The 16,261-nt window shown below is 46.7% G+C and overlaps 1 protein-coding gene across 2 annotated transcripts; it reads left to right on the top strand.

Moving 5' to 3' along the window:
• The first annotated feature begins 783 nt into the window (after positions 1–783).
• donson (DNA replication fork stabilization factor DONSON) lies at positions 784–15,935 on the top strand. 2 transcript variants are annotated; one of them, XM_074658063.1, is made up of 12 exons: positions 787–1,731; positions 3,757–3,831; positions 3,984–4,184; positions 5,248–5,426; positions 6,369–6,444; positions 6,598–6,700; positions 9,167–9,245; positions 11,268–11,402; positions 11,539–11,737; positions 11,846–11,915; positions 12,727–12,857; positions 15,355–15,935. In XM_074658063.1, the coding sequence occupies exons 1-12, from the start codon at positions 1,306–1,308 to the stop codon at positions 15,493–15,495; spliced, it is 1,815 nt and encodes a 604-aa protein (XP_074514164.1). In that variant the 5' UTR covers positions 787–1,305; the 3' UTR covers positions 15,496–15,935. The 2 variants fall into 2 exon arrangements, 1 of the variants encoding a protein (XP_074514164.1); XR_012597018.1 differs by lacking the exon at positions 15,355–15,935 and having other exon boundaries at positions 784–1,731; positions 11,832–11,915.
• Positions 15,936–16,261: the final 326 nt, after the last annotated feature.

Below are 16,261 nucleotides of genomic sequence, written 5' to 3'. Positions count from 1 at the left end.
TTCCTGCTCATGTTGGTATGGAAGGAAATGAGCAGGTAGACATTCTGGCCAAACAAACACTAAGAATTAAGAATATAGAATTACAAATTCCAATAAGTAAAGCTGAGGCTAAACCATTCATCAAGAACTATGCACAAAAAGTATGGCAGGAGTACTGGGATGAGCAGGAAACTGGAAGGCATATGTACAATATACAGAAACATGTTGGAGCAGGGAGAAAGGTGGGCTGGAAAAGAAGGGAAGAAAATATCATCACTCGACTAAGAATCGGACATACAGGTCTTAATCAAACATTATATCGAATAGGCAAGCACCCAACTGGGAAATGTAAACACTGTAACCAGCCAGAAACTGTTGAACACGTACCGATACACTGCAGTAATTACACTATCCAGAGGAATCACCTTTTTCAGACACTAAGGAAGGCAAAACATCACGACTTTTCAGTGTCAGGTCTATTGGGGAATAAAGCAGATAATATATACAGTGAAATTATTCAGTTTTTGAGAAAAACTGATTTAGTTAAAAGAATCTAGAGTTTTCATTATCATTTTTTATTTATTTAATTTTTTTTTTTTTTTTTTTTTTAGTTCTATTTTGTTTCTGCACAATCTTCTGTTCCACACTCCAGTCCAGATGGTGGCGGTAATGCACCTCTAAGATGGTTTGCCAACCGCCAATAAACACCAAAGAAGAAGAAGAAGAAAAAGAAGAAGAAGAAGAAGAAGAAGAAGAAGAAGACAGTTCAGGAGCAGTGTTTCTGTGGGGGAGAGTAACCCTTTGACGTGGACTTTGGGCTTTGTAACTTTTCAGACCTTTTACATGCACAAAAAAAGTATATAACGCACTAAAGGAAAGGGGAAAGGCACAAAAGTATAATAGGTCCCCTTAACACTAAGTAGCCTACATGATTTTTATAGTTTTTTAGAAAACCAGACAAGCCATTAATTTTCAATTTCACTTCAACAAAGATGTGATTTCTTGTCATGTTATTTGAGGAGTTGTGATCAAATCACTTTGCGTTGTGAAAACGGCACATTTCGTTTTTCCCTTTTCGAAGTGAGACTCTTCCCATTTTCCGTTTTTTTTCTCTGCAAAAAACGCAACACGAGAGGGAACTGACGTCAGCACCAAAGAAGAAGAAGAAAGTTACGTCAACACGCTACGCGCCAAATTTGTAGAGTGCGTTGTACGCACCAACAGAACAGCAGAAGAGCAGAATAGCAGAAGAGCAGAACAGCAGCCAGTGGTGTTAACATTCTGTCGTTGAATTTCTGCTATTTGTGAGAACGTAGAACCCTTAATATGTCTCAACATGAAGGCTACTCACCCAGCTTCAAGCGACCGGCTGAAATTATGCGAATGAGGAGGAAAAGAAGCCGAAGCGACGCCGGTAGCGAGCAGGGTTCCACTGGCAGTCCCGGACTGGGCGACTCCCCCCCGGCATGCGTCCGGCCCTTCTCCCCGGGGCCGCTGTTCAACAGTCAGAGTCGCTCCGGAGGCGGGAGGAAACGCAGAAACCCGTTCGCACACATTGAGAATACTTACAGCCCCAAAAAGAAGTGTCTCATTTATAACGATGATGGAGATGCCGAAGCAGCAGACATTTACAAGATCAAGACATGGACAGAAAAGGAGCGAGATGTGGACATGTCCACAGAGACAGTTTTACCTTTCAGTGCGAGGTTGACTGAGACAGAACAACAGGAAGATCAAGAGATGTCCAGCAAGGTGGGTTCTAATATGTGACGTTCCTCTCAAAGGTAGAAGTGTCTAGGCCAGATCCAGGTCCAGATCCAGGGCCTAGTTTAAGCCAGTTGATAGTTTAGAGGCATTAAATGGATCACTTTGTTGTATGGAGGAAAGAACCTGCCAAAATCCAAAATAAATAATAATACAAAATTACTCGCTAAATAAATATGCAATGAAATGAATCTTATCAAAAATAATATTAAAAGTAAATCTAGTCATTAATTAACTAATAAATTGATATTTCTGTTTTAATTTGCTTCATTTATTTATTTACCATTGTATAATCCCCCTATTTATCTACTCTTCTATTTAATTTAATTTATTATTATTAACTTAAATTAATTTATTCATTATTAAATTGATTTATTTATGCCTGGAGGTCAAAGGGAGGAGACTGGCGGTGGGTCTGCGAAACAGCTAAACAATGAAGCTTCAGTCAGTTGATCTGTACGGAAGCCCTATATGGACATGATTGACACTTTTTTTTATGCCATTATCTCGAGATCACGAGTTAATTATGTTGTTATCTCGGGAAAACAAGCTTTGTAAAAAGGTTGTGTTCTTTTATTGCTTATAATGTTCGAGTCAAATCAGCCAATGGTAAATGTATTCAAGCAGCCCAGATCGAGCTGACAGCGTTGATGTCCATGGATGACAGTGATGGACGGCAGCGAAGGATACATGTGTGATTACATTCGGTTTTCAAAATAACGTGTTAACAAGGATACATACAATATATGGAAATAAGATTAAATGGATTATATTCTAGGGATGCACCGATACCACTTTTTTTCAGACCGAGTACAAGTACTTACATTTGGGTACTCGTCGATACCAAGTACCGATACGAGTACTTCTTTGTGCCAAAAGGCCCTCGTTAACAGCCAGCTCGAGGGTGTGAGCGACACACGGCAGGCTGGGGAGTCCCGCATACGAGGCAGTGCGCCGCGACCAGCTCTAGGTCGGCTTTGAAAGGCTCGGGGCAAAGGTGGTTACCGGGGCTGTGGCCAAAGTGTCACCGGACTGTCCTTAGTGCGCCCCAACCGCGTCATGCCCCCAGGGCGGGGCTCGGCCCACGTAAAAGGAGCCAGGGGTCTGTGGCGATGTCTGCAACCCATCCGACCCGTCTTTAAACACGGACCAAGGAGTCTAACGCGCGAGTCAGAGAGTGCAAGCAAAAACCCCTGGCGCAATGAAAGTGAGGGCCGGCGTGCGCCAGCTGAAGCGGGATCGGGCGCACTCCCGACTGGTATTGCCCACACCGTCCGGGAGGTGTATCGTGAGCGCGTGCGATAGGACCTGGCCTGGAAGATGGTGATTTTGTATCGGAGCCGTTTTGCGAGTACAGGTACATGAGCACAGTATCGGACCCGATACTGGGCACTATTATCATAAAACATAAAAATAATATAAAACATGTTACTTGTGTCCCTTATAAATTAAAAAAGAAAATACCACAAAATTGTGAGGAAAATGTCCTTTTTCTTTCATATTTGATTGCTGGAAAAAAAAAATGAAATGAGTAATTCCTGACAATGACTGATATACATTTGACATCTCTGACTACATACAGACACAAAATCCTTCCGCTAACTTCACCAAGTCCATCACTGTCAGCCATGGATGTATATCCACGCTGTCAGCTCAATCTGGGCCGTTTGAATGCATTTACCGTCGGCTGTTGTGACCCAAACATTAGAAGTAATAAAAGAAAACAACCATTTGTTTTCTCGTGATAACAAGTTAAGAACAACATAATTAACTCAAGATGAAAATAAATGTTTGAATCATGTCCGTTTAGGGCTTCCGTAGATCTGCTCACCTAAACCAAAGATCTGAGGCAGCGGCTGGTGTAGCATGGGCCAAGGAAGAAGCCATTAAATGTTGGAGCGGATTCACCCATTATTGTTCACTTTTGATAAACTACATTCATGAGTTTGGTTTTGGGGTGACATACTGCACATTTTGATATTTTCCATTTCACTTTCCTGTCCTCTGCTGTAGAAGTGTCTCAATTTCTCTGAGGATGATTCTCTATTTGAAGAAGAGGAAGAAGATGTTAAAAGTCCACTGCTGAAGGTCAGATTTTTTTCTGCACTTTGATTTGTCATATTTATACAATACGTCTGTCTCTCCACACCTTTTTAGTGGTTCACCTTGTGTAGTAAAGCCACTTGTTTTCAACTGTTTAAATACTTGTTCTAAACGTCCCCTCCCGTCTCTCCTCCAAGAGTCCCCAGGCCATTGCTCCTGCCTCCATAGCTCCTCCTATCTGCACAGAGTATCCAGCAGACTGGAGCCTGAAGACTCGCCTCCTCTTCACCTCCCCGCTCACCCTGTCCTGGGCAGAGCACCCCAAAGCCCAGGAGGAAGCTTCGGGGCACAGTCGGCAGTGCAGAGCTCAGTTTAGCTCTCTGCCACACAGTCTACAGGTAGAGTTTTTAGTGTCAGCATCACACATGACATTACAGTGATTAGCCCCGTGTTTTCTAAAAGATAATGTTTGTTATGTAGTGTCATGTTTACTGACAATTCTTCCAAAGCCACTGACTCAATCACTCAATCAGTGCAGGGCTCTAAATATCAGATGCACAGTAGTGCAGGTACAATTTTAGATGTGCACATAATTCTCAGCTCTGCATGCACCCGTGAACGTAAGGGCTGCCAACTATCATGTATTGACCGTGAGTAGGGATGCACTGATACCGATACCAGTATCTGTTATCGGGTCCGATACTGTGCTCATGCACTCGTACTGAGTACGTGGGCTCGACGCACTTAAAATGCGCCAGGGGTCTGCGGCGATGTCTGCAACCCACCCGACCCGTCTTGAAACACGGATTAAGGAGTCTAACGCACGCGCGAGCCGTTTTGCGAGTACGAGTACATGTGCACAGTATCGGACCCGATACCCGATACTGGTATCGGGTATCGGTATCGGTGCATCCCTACTTTATAGCAATAATTTATTAAATTTTATACGATAAATGAAAACGTCATGTTTTATAACACCTTTTTAAGCAAGTGGTTACAGAGCATGGCATTTAATCTTGTTGAATGTGATGTTACCAAAGAAGTCCTAATATGATAAAACAGGTTTGTTGAGAAGCACAATGGATTCTGCTCTAAATGACCATATGTAGTCTCACTGTATATTACTGTACAGCTCAAATGATATTGTAACACATTGAAAATGGCCTAATATTTAAACTTTCATAAATTAAATAAAGAAATGTTTTCCTTCGGAGGTTTGCTGAAATGTTCAGTGTAATCCTGTTCAAGATGACCCCGACTATGACCATGATCACTTTACTATCAAACTCCAAACTGAATTGAAAAGTCTGGGCGTAAGTGCAGTGAAAAAAGAGAAATACAACAAAGTAAAATATTTTTTGGTGCAGGTAAAAAAAAATATTGGTTCATGTAATTTTAAAGTAATATGTACCTGTGCATGTACAGAAAACCCGTATTCTGATCCTCCCTGTCCCCCTGCAGGATCCCAGGTCCTGCTCTGAGCTTCGTTGTGCCTTCCAGCAGAGTCTGGTGTACTGGCAGCACCCCTCCCTGCCCTGGATCTCTCTGTTCCCCAGGATCAATGCTGAGAGAAACTTCACTGGGAAAAACACCCCATGGGCTCAAGATAGAGCACTGCAGCAGAGTCTCATGAGTGAATGGTGAGGCACTCTAGTGACATGGCTCCACAGATAATGACTTAAAGTCCAACTGAAATTCAATATCATTGTTTTATGTTTGTTTTATGTAGGGATGCACCGATACCACTTTTTTTCAGACCGAGTACAAGTACTTACATTTGGGTATTCGCCGATACCGAGTACCAATACTAGTACTTCTCTGTGCCAAAAGACCCTCGTTAACAGCCAGCTGGAGGGTGTGAGCGACACACGGCATGCTGGGGAGTCCCGCATACGAGGCGGTGCGCCGCAACCGGCTCTAGGTCAGCTTGGAAAGGCTCGGGGTGAAGGTGTTTCCCATGGCCGTGGCCAAAGTGCTCGCTGCGCCCTCTCTCCCCGCCTGGGAGACATGGGGCCCCCTGCTCCCGGTGCGACTGTTGACCGGGGCAGACTGTCCTTAGTGCGCCCCAACTGCGTAGTGCCCCCAGGGCGGGGCTCGGCCCACGTAAAAGGCGCCAGGGGTCTGCGGCGATTCCTGCAACCACCCGACCCGTCTTGAAACACGGACCAAGGAGTCTAACACACGCGCGAGTCAGAGGGTGCAAGCAAAACCCTGTGGCACAATGAAAGTGAGGGCTGACGCGTGCACCACCAGCCTGTCACACCCGCACCGTCGGGGAGGTAGAGCGTGAGCGCATGCGATAGGAACCGAAAGATGGTGATTAAAAGTTAACGTCACAACGCCGTAAAGTTGTATCGGAGCCGTGTTGAGAGTACGAGTACATGAGTACAGTATCGGACCCGATACCCGATACTGGTATCGGTGCATCCCTAGTTTTATGTAACGGCACATCACTTTGAAAATCACTTTAACGTCAACACATAAACGTTACGCACACAATTATGTGACTAAATATGCACAAAAACATCAAATTCAGTGCTTGTCTTTTGTGAATGGTTATTCCCTCTGACTGTCTTGTTTAGGTCCGTCAGTCTGTCGTCTCTCTACAGTTTATTGAAGGCCAGACTCTGTCCTTACTTCTACCTCTGCTCCTATCAGGTAAGTGTTGGTGCGTTGGAGGTAGCCTGCATGCATGGTGTCTTGTTTGATACTACTGGGGATCATCCAAATAGACATTTTCACAGTGGTTTTAAAGAACACAACAGGACATTACAGTCATTTCCCTTTGTCTAATCTGTTCTATTCTGTCAGTTTACAGTGTTGTTCAGGGCGGCAGGTCTTGGGGGCTCTAGCAGCATTACTGCCTTAATTTCTCCTACAACCAGGGGTCTCAGAGAGGCGATGAAGGCTGAAGGTGAGTCTTAACAGCTTGGAGTCACCAAATCCTATACCTTATGTTCACAATAAATGCTGCGTGTTTTTCCATTCAATTTTGTCATCTCATATATCCCCCGGCTAGTGAAGGCTGGGTGATATGGCTTATAAATAATATCTAAATATTTTTACGCTATATTGTGATATACGATGTATATCGCACCTATAACCGATAAATTATGGAGAATTGTCGACAGCATTTGTATTTTATCTGGCGCGTCTTTTCTAGCCTTTACAGCACTGGTTTAGATGCCCAGGAAAATCACAGACCAATTGCATGCATTGTAAATCTTCTCAAGTGATGCTACTGAGCCAATCAAATCTGTGCATTCCGATAAGCATAGCAACTCGTGTCAGTGAGTGAGACACACACACTCACACACACACACACACACACGGGAGACAACAGCACTCTGAAAGAGAGAAGTAGACAGCGAACACAGAGCTTCTTATCCAGAATGGACCGGCAGTTGAAAACCAGTATGTCTCAGAGTTTGTGTTCATAGACCGTGGCCATTATTAAAAGCGGTAACTTTCTTGGAAGTGGAGCCTGGCATCTTCCATTACCTTTTCCGACCGATACACTTGTTTTTAGGGATGCACCGATACCGGTATCGGGTCCGATACTGTGCTCATGTACTCGTACTCGTAAAACGGCTCCGATACTACGGCACCAATACCACTTTACGGTGGTGCGCCCGACACCGCTGGCCCGGGATCCCACCTCAGCCGGCGCGCACCGGCCCTAACTTTCATTGTGCCACAGGGTTTTCCTTGCACCCTCTGACTCGCGCGTGCGTTAGACTCCTTGATCTGTGTTTCAAGACTGGTCGGGTGGGTTGCCGACATCACCACAAACCCTTGGCGCCTTTTACGTGGGCCGAACCCGCCCTAGGGGCACGACGCGGTTGGGGCGCACTGAAAACAGTCTGCCCCGGTTGACAGTCGCACCGCGAGCAGGGGGAGCGACCCCGGCGGGGGGAGAGAGCGCAGCGAGCCCTTTGTTCACGGTGCGGCGAGGTCCGGGCGGGGAGCGCTATAAAGCTGCGGCCGCGAGCCACCTTCGCCCCGAGCCTTGCCATGCCGACCTAGAGCCGGTCGCAGCGCACCGCCTCGTATGCAGGACTCCCCAGGCTGCCTTGTGTCGCTAACACCGTCCAGCTGGCTGTTAACGAGGGTCTTTTGGCCTCGTATCGCTATTCAGTATCGGCGAGTACCCAAATGTAAGTACTTGTGGACAAAAGGCTCGCTGTGCCCTATCTCCCCGCCGGATAGGAACGGGGTCCTCTGTTCCTGGTGCGACCGTCGACTGGGGAGGACTGTCCTCAGTGCACCCCCACCGCGTCGTGCCGCAGCCCACGTAAAAGCGCTAGGGGTCTGCGGCGATGTCGGCAACCCACGCGATCTGTCTTGAAACATGGTACAAGGAGTCCAACGCACGCACGAGTCAGAGGCGAGCGAGACCCTTTGGCGCAGTGAAAGTGAAGGCCGGCGCGCGCCGGCTGAGGTGGGATCCCGGCCCAGCGGGGTCGGGCGCACCACCGCCCCGTTTCACCCGCATGGTCGGGGAGGTGGAGCGTGAGGACTCGAAAGATGGTGACGAGAGGTTAACGTCATGCTGCAGTAAAGTGGTATCGGTGCCATTGTATCGGAGCCGCTTTGCGAGTACGAGTACATGAGCACAGTATCGTACCCGATACTGGTATTGGTATCGGTGCATCCCTAATTTCTACTCGACGTAGGCGATATAGTCATTTATTACATCCCACATAGACCGAGTCTCAATTCAGGCACTTTCAAAAACTACTTGCCAGGTGATTGGATGAATCATCCATCAATCAAACTAATGAAAGTGAAACTAACTGAAGGCAAAAACCTTGCTGTATTTAACACGTTCAGTGCCGTACTTTGCCCTTCTTTCAATGGAGAAATAGCCTTCTCCAGTTCTGATAACTGATGCTATCGCAACCTCTACGCTAACTTCTCAAAGAGCCGCCATTGTTGTTTAGAACGAATAGTTGCCTTTCCGTGTCGTCTTACACACCTAAGCCATGCCCCTAGCTGCCAGTAGCTACTCACAGGAGGCGTGGTCTGTTACCTCACGAGCCGGACACATTACTTGAAGCTTGACAAGATTGATTTTTGTGGGAAATTTGATCCTACGATCCTCACATGATCTTGTGAGATCTCATTACGAGAATCCAGCTGCCGGGCAAGGTTAATCTCCAACCAGTAGGTAGTCGTTCATGACGTATCAAAACACATCTGGAGGACACAAATATGGGACTGGACACTTTTCTCTGTTATTTATTTTTTCATTTAATTCGTGATTGATCAAAGCATTGATGGCTATTTTCTGCTAATAGAAAGCACATATAACCCTTTGGCAGGACTGCATCATTAATGTGTTACATTGCCAGCTCATTCATCTTGTTTACCTGTTTAGGTATAGAGTTCAGTCTCCCTCTAGTGGAGGAGAGGAGGAAGAACCTGACAGTGCACCAGGGAGAGGAGGAAGAGCAGGAGTAAGTGTGTCGTCTGCACTCTACATAAAACTTGTGACTGTATGAATGGGTGTGTGTGATTGTGTGGATTAGGGTTTATTGGTATGGCTGCTAGAAGGAATAGGGGTATTGAGTTTGTAGTGCCGGGTAAGGGACCCCATGACACACGTGATACTTTGGATACACCTCAGCACAATCAAATGATTTTCCAAATCTACTGTCAACCTGTTACAGTTTGAATAAAACTGACCATCTTCTGAAGCCATTCTGTAGATCCGCCGACGTCTCCGCTATGCCGTCTCATTTTTAAACCTCGTGAAGAGGACTTGCATCCACACTAGCGCTTCCAGGTCCTTTCAGTAGAGATCTCTGCTCACAGACGTGATCAACAGAAAAACGGCTAAATCTCCTCTTTAATCTGCACATTACAGCCAGTGAGTGGGGCGGAAAGTTCCAGCTGACTGTTTTTCTTGGGCATAAAAAACACAGTTTTAGTCTGGATGGAGGGCTGAAATGAGGAGAAAGGAATGAGGACTGAGCCATATCATAACTTGAAAATGTATAGCCAACTAAATCTAAACTGGGTATGCACCAGTACCACTTTTTTTCAGACCGAGTACAGTACAAGCACATGTAATTACATTTGGGTACTCGCCAATACCAAGTACCGATACGAGTACTTCTCTGTGCCAAAAAAGGAACCAGGGCAAGGAGTCTAACGCATGCGTGAGTCAGAGGGTGGAAGCAAAACCCTGTGGCGCAATGAAAGTGAGGGCCGGCGCGCTGAGGTGGGATACAGCATTAAAAAGGTAAATGCACAGCTTGTGCATTTGGGATCGTAAAGACAGACTTCAGTTTGCTTGAATTAATTCGCTGAAATAAGTAGGGATCATTACCGATACCAGTATCAGGTATCGGGTCCGATACTGTGCTCACGTACTCGTACTCACAAAACGGCTCCGATACAACGGCACCGATACCACTTTATGGCAGCGTGACATTAACCCACGGGGTCGGGATCCCACCTCAGCCGGCGCGCGCCAGCCCTCACTTTCATTGCGCCACAGGGTTTTGCTTGCACCCTCTGACTCGCACGTGGGTTAGACTCCTTGCTCCGTGTTTCAAGACGGGTCGGGTGGGTTGCAGACATCGCCGCAGACCCCTGGTGCCTTTTACGTGGGCCAAGCCCTGCCCTGGGGTCATGACGCGGTTGGGGCGCATTAAGGACAGTCCGCCTCGGTCGACAGTCGCATCTGGAGCAGAGGGCCTTGTGTCTCCGCGGCGGGGAGAGAGGGCGCACCGTCCCCTTTGGCCACGGCCCCGGGAAGCACCTTCGCCCCCAGCCTTTCCAAGACGACCCAGAGCCAGTCGTGGCGCACTGCCTCGTATGCGGGACTCCCCAGCCTGCCGTGTGTTGCTTACACCCTCCAGCTGGCTGTTCACAAGGGTCTTTTTGCACAGAGAAGTACTCGTATCGGTACTCCGTATCGGCGAGTACCCAAATGTAAGTACTCGGTCTGAAAAAAGTGGTATCGGTGCATCCCTAGTTTTCATGTCCTGTAGTAAATTGTGTTTTCTTTCTCTGAGAGCTGTGGACTCCACAATCGAGGCTGGAGAGTGTTGGAATTGACATTTTTACTACCGCTGGGATGGAAAAGATCAACTCAAGTCAATGTGAAAGTCTCTTAGGGAGCCTAATCAAAACTCAACTGCGGTGATCGAAGGCCAATTCTTATGACACAGGAATGTCTTTTGCAGCACTCACCCATGTGATGGATAATTATTAGTTGTTGTACGTTTTTGTTGAAGTTGCTCAAAACATCTCATAATCACAACCAAACCATTCCGATTAAAGGCCTCTCACAGAAAACAAGTGATCAATTCTATCCAATCAATCTGCATCATATGTGACGAAGACCACACTGAATGCATGAGCTGAAGAAGAAACGTATTTATTTGCATGTTCTATGGGTCAAACCTAATTTATTGAACGGATGATTTTGCTGACATTTATTATGACGGTGGCGACGATTTGAATTGTAGGTGCTCTGAGCTGAAAGAGGGTGAAGACTGTCAGGATGAAGGAGGGAATGATGACGAAGATGGCAGCTTCTCCTGGCTGAAGGAGATGGGAGTCCAGGACAAAATCAAGAAGCCAGACAGCATCACCATCCAACTGTATCCTCCTTTCTCTTGTGTGTCATACTACTTTAACTAGGACTAGTCTAATCTTTGCTCAGGCACACGGAGAAGGCTATTTGTCCAATTTCATGTGATCTCGCAAGCAGTCAAAGCTCCTTGACCAACGGTGTAGTCGTAAGGAGGGTCCGACTGTGTCTCTGGACCACAAGCCGGAGTCTGTGGTGTGTGTGGAGGGATCACACACCTTCACCCTCATCAACTTCCTCATCAACTGTAAGAGTCTGGTGGCTGCAGCAGGTTCCCAGGCTGGGTTACCTCCAACACTCCTTGCTCCCAGCGCTTTCAGAGGAGCTACGATGCACACACTGAAAGTATGGAGACACACACACACACACACACACACAGTATACACACACACACACAGTATACACACAGAGTGAAGACATACACAGCTGTTGGTACAAGTTTGTGTGTTTCAGGCCCGCAGTGTGAATGTGAAGAGCCAGGTTGGTTTGACCTACCAGAACATCAGCAGTCTGGAGATCACAGGTACACAGCTACAGATCTCATCTCCTTTAACCTTTAGCCCAGGGGTCAGCAACCTTTACTATCAAAAGAGCCATTTTAGGCAACAAAAAAAAAAGAAAATCTGTCTGGCGACTCAAAACATGCAGTGAGGGCCAAAGTGCAAATGTACTAGGGAGTATTAGGGCCACATTGAGGGAAAACACATCTGAGATTTCCAGAATAAAGTCATAACTTTACGAGAAAAAAAGCTGTAATATTAAGAGAATAAAATCATAACTTTATGGAGAGAAAAGTCGTAATATTACGAGAATAAAGTCATAACTTAACGATAATTTGTCTTTTTTAATATTACAAGAAAAAAGTCATAACTTTACGAGAAAAAAAGAAAATAACACAAAAAATTACTACTTTATAATATGAATTTATCATCATAATGTTCTGACTTTTTCTCGTAAACCTCTGACTTTGTTCTCATATTACAATTTTTTTCTCTAAATCTCAGATTTATTTATTTTCCTCAATGTGGCCCTAATACTCCGTCATACCGTCGTACCATAGACCTACAACAATAATAATTAAAAATAAAACTACAAAAAATAGTTATTCATTTCCATTTAAAAAAAAATCAACAGGGAGCCACTGGAGAGGGGCTGAAGAGACACATGTGGCCCTAGAGCCGCAGGGTGCTGACCCCTGCTTTTGCCCATATTTCATATTTCTATCAATTCACTGAACCTAAAGAAATGAAGCTATTCTGCCATTTGAGGGCATTTGTGCATAGAAAGAATGGAAGCAGTTTTAAATGTTAAATGTAATGTTTATTTTCCTTTAGGACCTATCCTCCCCTCCTCTCTCCACACCGTCACAACCCTCCTTCGGCCGGCACAGAAAGGAAACTTCTCAGCTGCTCTTTACACACACACACCTACCGCTGTCATGAACACACACACCACCAAGCAACAGGTAAGACAGCCATATACTTTTAATTAGGGATGCACCGATACCACTTTTTTCCAGACCGGGTACAAGTACAAGTACTTACATTTGGGTACTCTCCGATACCGAGTACCAATACGAGTACTTCTCTGTGCCAAAAGACCCTCGTTAACAGCCAGCTGGAGGGCGTGAGCGACACACGTCAGGCTGGGGAGTCGTGCATACGAGACGGTGCTCCGGAACAAGCTCTGGGTCGGCTTGGAAAGGCTCGCGGCCGCAGCTTGACAGAGCTCCCCGCCGGACCTCGCCGCACCGTAACGGGGCACCAGGGGTGACTGTCAACCGGGGAGGACTGTCGACCGGGGAGGACTGTCCTCAGTGCGCCCCAACCGTGTCGTGCCGCAGCCCACGTAAAAGGCGCCAGAGGTCTGTGGCGATGTCTGTAACACACCCGACCCGTCTTGAAACACGGACCAAGGAGTCTACCACGAGTCTGAGGGTGCAAGCAAAACTCCGTGGCGCAATAAAAAGTGAGGGCCGACGTGCGCCGGCTGAGGTGGGATCCCGGCCCAGTGGGGTCGGCGCACCACCGGCCCGTCTCGCCCACACCGTCGGGGAGGTGGAGCGTGAGCGCGTGCGATAGGATCCGAAAGATGGTGACGAGGTTAACGTCACGCTGCTGTAAAGTGGTATCGGTGTCGTTGTATCGGAGCCGTTTTGCGAGTACGAGTACATGAGTACAGTATCGGACCCGATACTGGTATCGGTGCATCCCTACTTTTAAAGGAAGGATTAAACTTTGCTATAGCTTACTGTACTACACCTTAGGGCTGGATAATATGGCGAGGGGGGGGCTTCTGAGCAAAACTCTGAGAAGCGGCTTGTCATAATGACTCGCTCAGCTCGCTCCACCTCTACACGTGCATGCGCGCACATTACACTGCAGAAGAGTTAGTTTAGCTCTGAGAATATCTAGTGAATGTTCAGTGGATGTTTGTGCAGAAATAACTGCTGCAGCTCCTCCAGACCAACAGAGGTTTCCCGTGTCTTGTGAAGTGACGGGGCTCTGCAGAGAGAAACGTTATCGTCTCCGACCAAAATTCCGGTGTCTCCCCTGTTCCCTCCGGCCGCGGTCGGGAGGCTGAGGCAGGAAAAGCCAACACTAGGATCAGCATTGATTCATGGAGAGACCTTCGTCTGGTCAGCTAACATTACTGCCAAGCAGCTGAAATATAGAGAGATATTGTGGTTTTAGCTGACCTGTGTCGCCTCACTGTTGTGACCGATGCTCGCTCATATTCAGTTAGCGTGTGCACACGGGCGAGTGCGAGCAACAGGACGCTGACTTTCGTTGACATAATGGCCACAGGTGTCGCTGTTACAACCAATTTCTGATTCTTATTAACAGTCCCTTTAACGGTTAATCATTAACATCCCTAATACCTGCCGTCAGTCCGTCTCACACACACACTCCCTCGCTCTCTCTGTCTGTCTCTCTCTCTCTCGACCACAAACACCGACACTCGCTCTACAAGTTCTTCCTTAGAGTAGTTTGCTACTTGTAAAACATATTTTAGTCTAAAAACATCTTAAAAATACACAATTCCCCTATGCTTAGGCCTGGCGGGGAGTCAAATTTGGCCTGGCTGGCTGCTGGGCTTGCAATAAACTTATGGAAACCCTGGGCTAATTATGGTTTATGATATGACATTATTTATAATCAGAACGGGCGTGTCATTGAGGGTTGACTACATATGTACAGTATATGGATGCACCGATACCACATTTTTTCAGACCGAGTACAAGTACATACATTTGGGTACTCGCCAATACCAAGTGCTTCTCTGTGCCAAAAGACCCTCGTTAACAGCCAGCTGGAGGGTGTGAGCGACACATGGCAGGCTGGGGAGTCCCGCATATGAGGCGGTGCGCCGCCACCGGCTCTGGGTCGACTTGGAAAGGCTCGGGGTGAAGGTGGCTTGCAGCCGCAGCTTTACAGCACTCCCCGCCCCTGCGCACCGTGGACAAAGGGCTCGCTGCGCCCTCTCTCCTCGCCGAATAGGAACGGGGCGGACTGTCCTCAGTATGCCCGAACCGCGTCGTGCCGCGGGCCACGTAAAAGGCGCCAGAGGTCTGCGGCGATGTCGACCAAGGAGTCTAACGCACGCGCGAGTCAGAGGGTGCAAGCAAAACCCTGTGGCGCAATGAAAGTGAGGGCCGGCTGAGGTGGGATCCCGGCCCAGCTGGGTCGGGCACACCACCGGCCCATTTCGCCCGCACCATCTGGGAGTTGAAACGTGAGGACCCGAAAGATGATGACGAGAGGTTATGGTCACGCTGCCGTAAAGTGGTATTGGTGCCGTTGTATTGGAGCCGTTTTTCGAGTACGAGTACATGAGCACAGTATCAGACCCGATACCCGATACTGGTATTGGTATCGGTGCATCCCTAATGTCTATATTACACCTATTAGTGGTCATTGACTCAACATGCGCTCACACCAGCTGTCTCTGTGTGTTTGCAGTGTACCGGTGTGTCGGTAGACCTGTCTGGTTGTGGTCTCCATCCTACTTCCATCCAGCAGCTCCAGCAGCCCTCCAGCCTGGTAAAGACTGCTCTGACTCACATCAACATGAATAACTACAGCTACACGTGGAAGAACTGATGGAGGGAAGAGTTGGTGACCATCTCCCTGGAACTACGAGCTCTTTAAGAACTACAGTGTGTGATGGCAACTTCTGTTCTGTTGCACATAAGAGCTGCACTACTACTACTGTGTTTTACCCACGTTTCACTCTACAACAGATGATCCTAACAGACCAGTACTCCAATGAGGGTGTTTCTTTTAAAATGCCTTCACAAACATGTTTTATTGCATTGCACTGTATTTTTAATCCCTCTCTTTTAAAGCTGGGCTCTTGTGATGATCGGATTGTTCTAAATTTGTTTTTAATGTCGATAAATGCATCATTTAGATTAATTAGTTTAAATTGTTTGAAAATGTATTTGGATTACTTTTAATTTAATCTTAAAGTTTTTTTTCTTCAGTTTATTCAAATTAAACTACTGGTGCACTCTCCCATGTTTAGGGGCTGAGGAAATAAATACATTCTCTGGAATTTATTGAGGGTTTCTGAATATTTGGTAGTCACATTTAGTTTTCTAGCTACACATCCATCTGATTAAATCATTTTCAGGCCAACTGTAGTGGGACCCAGACTGAAAACAAGCCCACAAGATACAAGTATAATGTCTATGCTACAGTACTCACTGATGACACCAAATTTGAGACTAATTAGAGTTCAAGCTGCATGACAGCCTGAGAAAGACAGAGCTGCATGAAAAGACTTCAACCGAGCCGTTTCTCACATCTCCGTCTTTACTGAAAAAGATTCAGCGTCCTCTGCTGTTAGTAAAGAGAAGTGAAAAGG

Source organism: Sebastes fasciatus, chromosome 14 (genome assembly GCF_043250625.1).
Source record: "Sebastes fasciatus isolate fSebFas1 chromosome 14, fSebFas1.pri, whole genome shotgun sequence".
Taxonomy (NCBI): domain Eukaryota; kingdom Metazoa; phylum Chordata; class Actinopteri; order Perciformes; family Sebastidae; genus Sebastes; species Sebastes fasciatus.
This window is presented reverse-complemented; position numbering and strand designations above follow the sequence as displayed.

What these genes read in the sequence shown, in the direction of transcription:
- donson (XM_074658063.1), top strand. Translation starts at nt 1,306, where the DNA reads ATGTCTCAACATGAAGGCTACTCACCCAGCTTCAAGCGACCGGCTGAA. An exon ending in CAGAGTCTCATGAGTGAATG is followed by an intron (nt 5,427 to 6,368) that starts GTGAGGCACTCT and finishes TGTCTTGTTTAG; the next exon opens with GTCCGTCAGTCTGTCGTCTC. An exon ending in CAGCAGTCTGGAGATCACAG is followed by an intron (nt 11,916 to 12,726) that starts GTACACAGCTAC and finishes ATTTTCCTTTAG; the next exon opens with GACCTATCCTCCCCTCCTCT.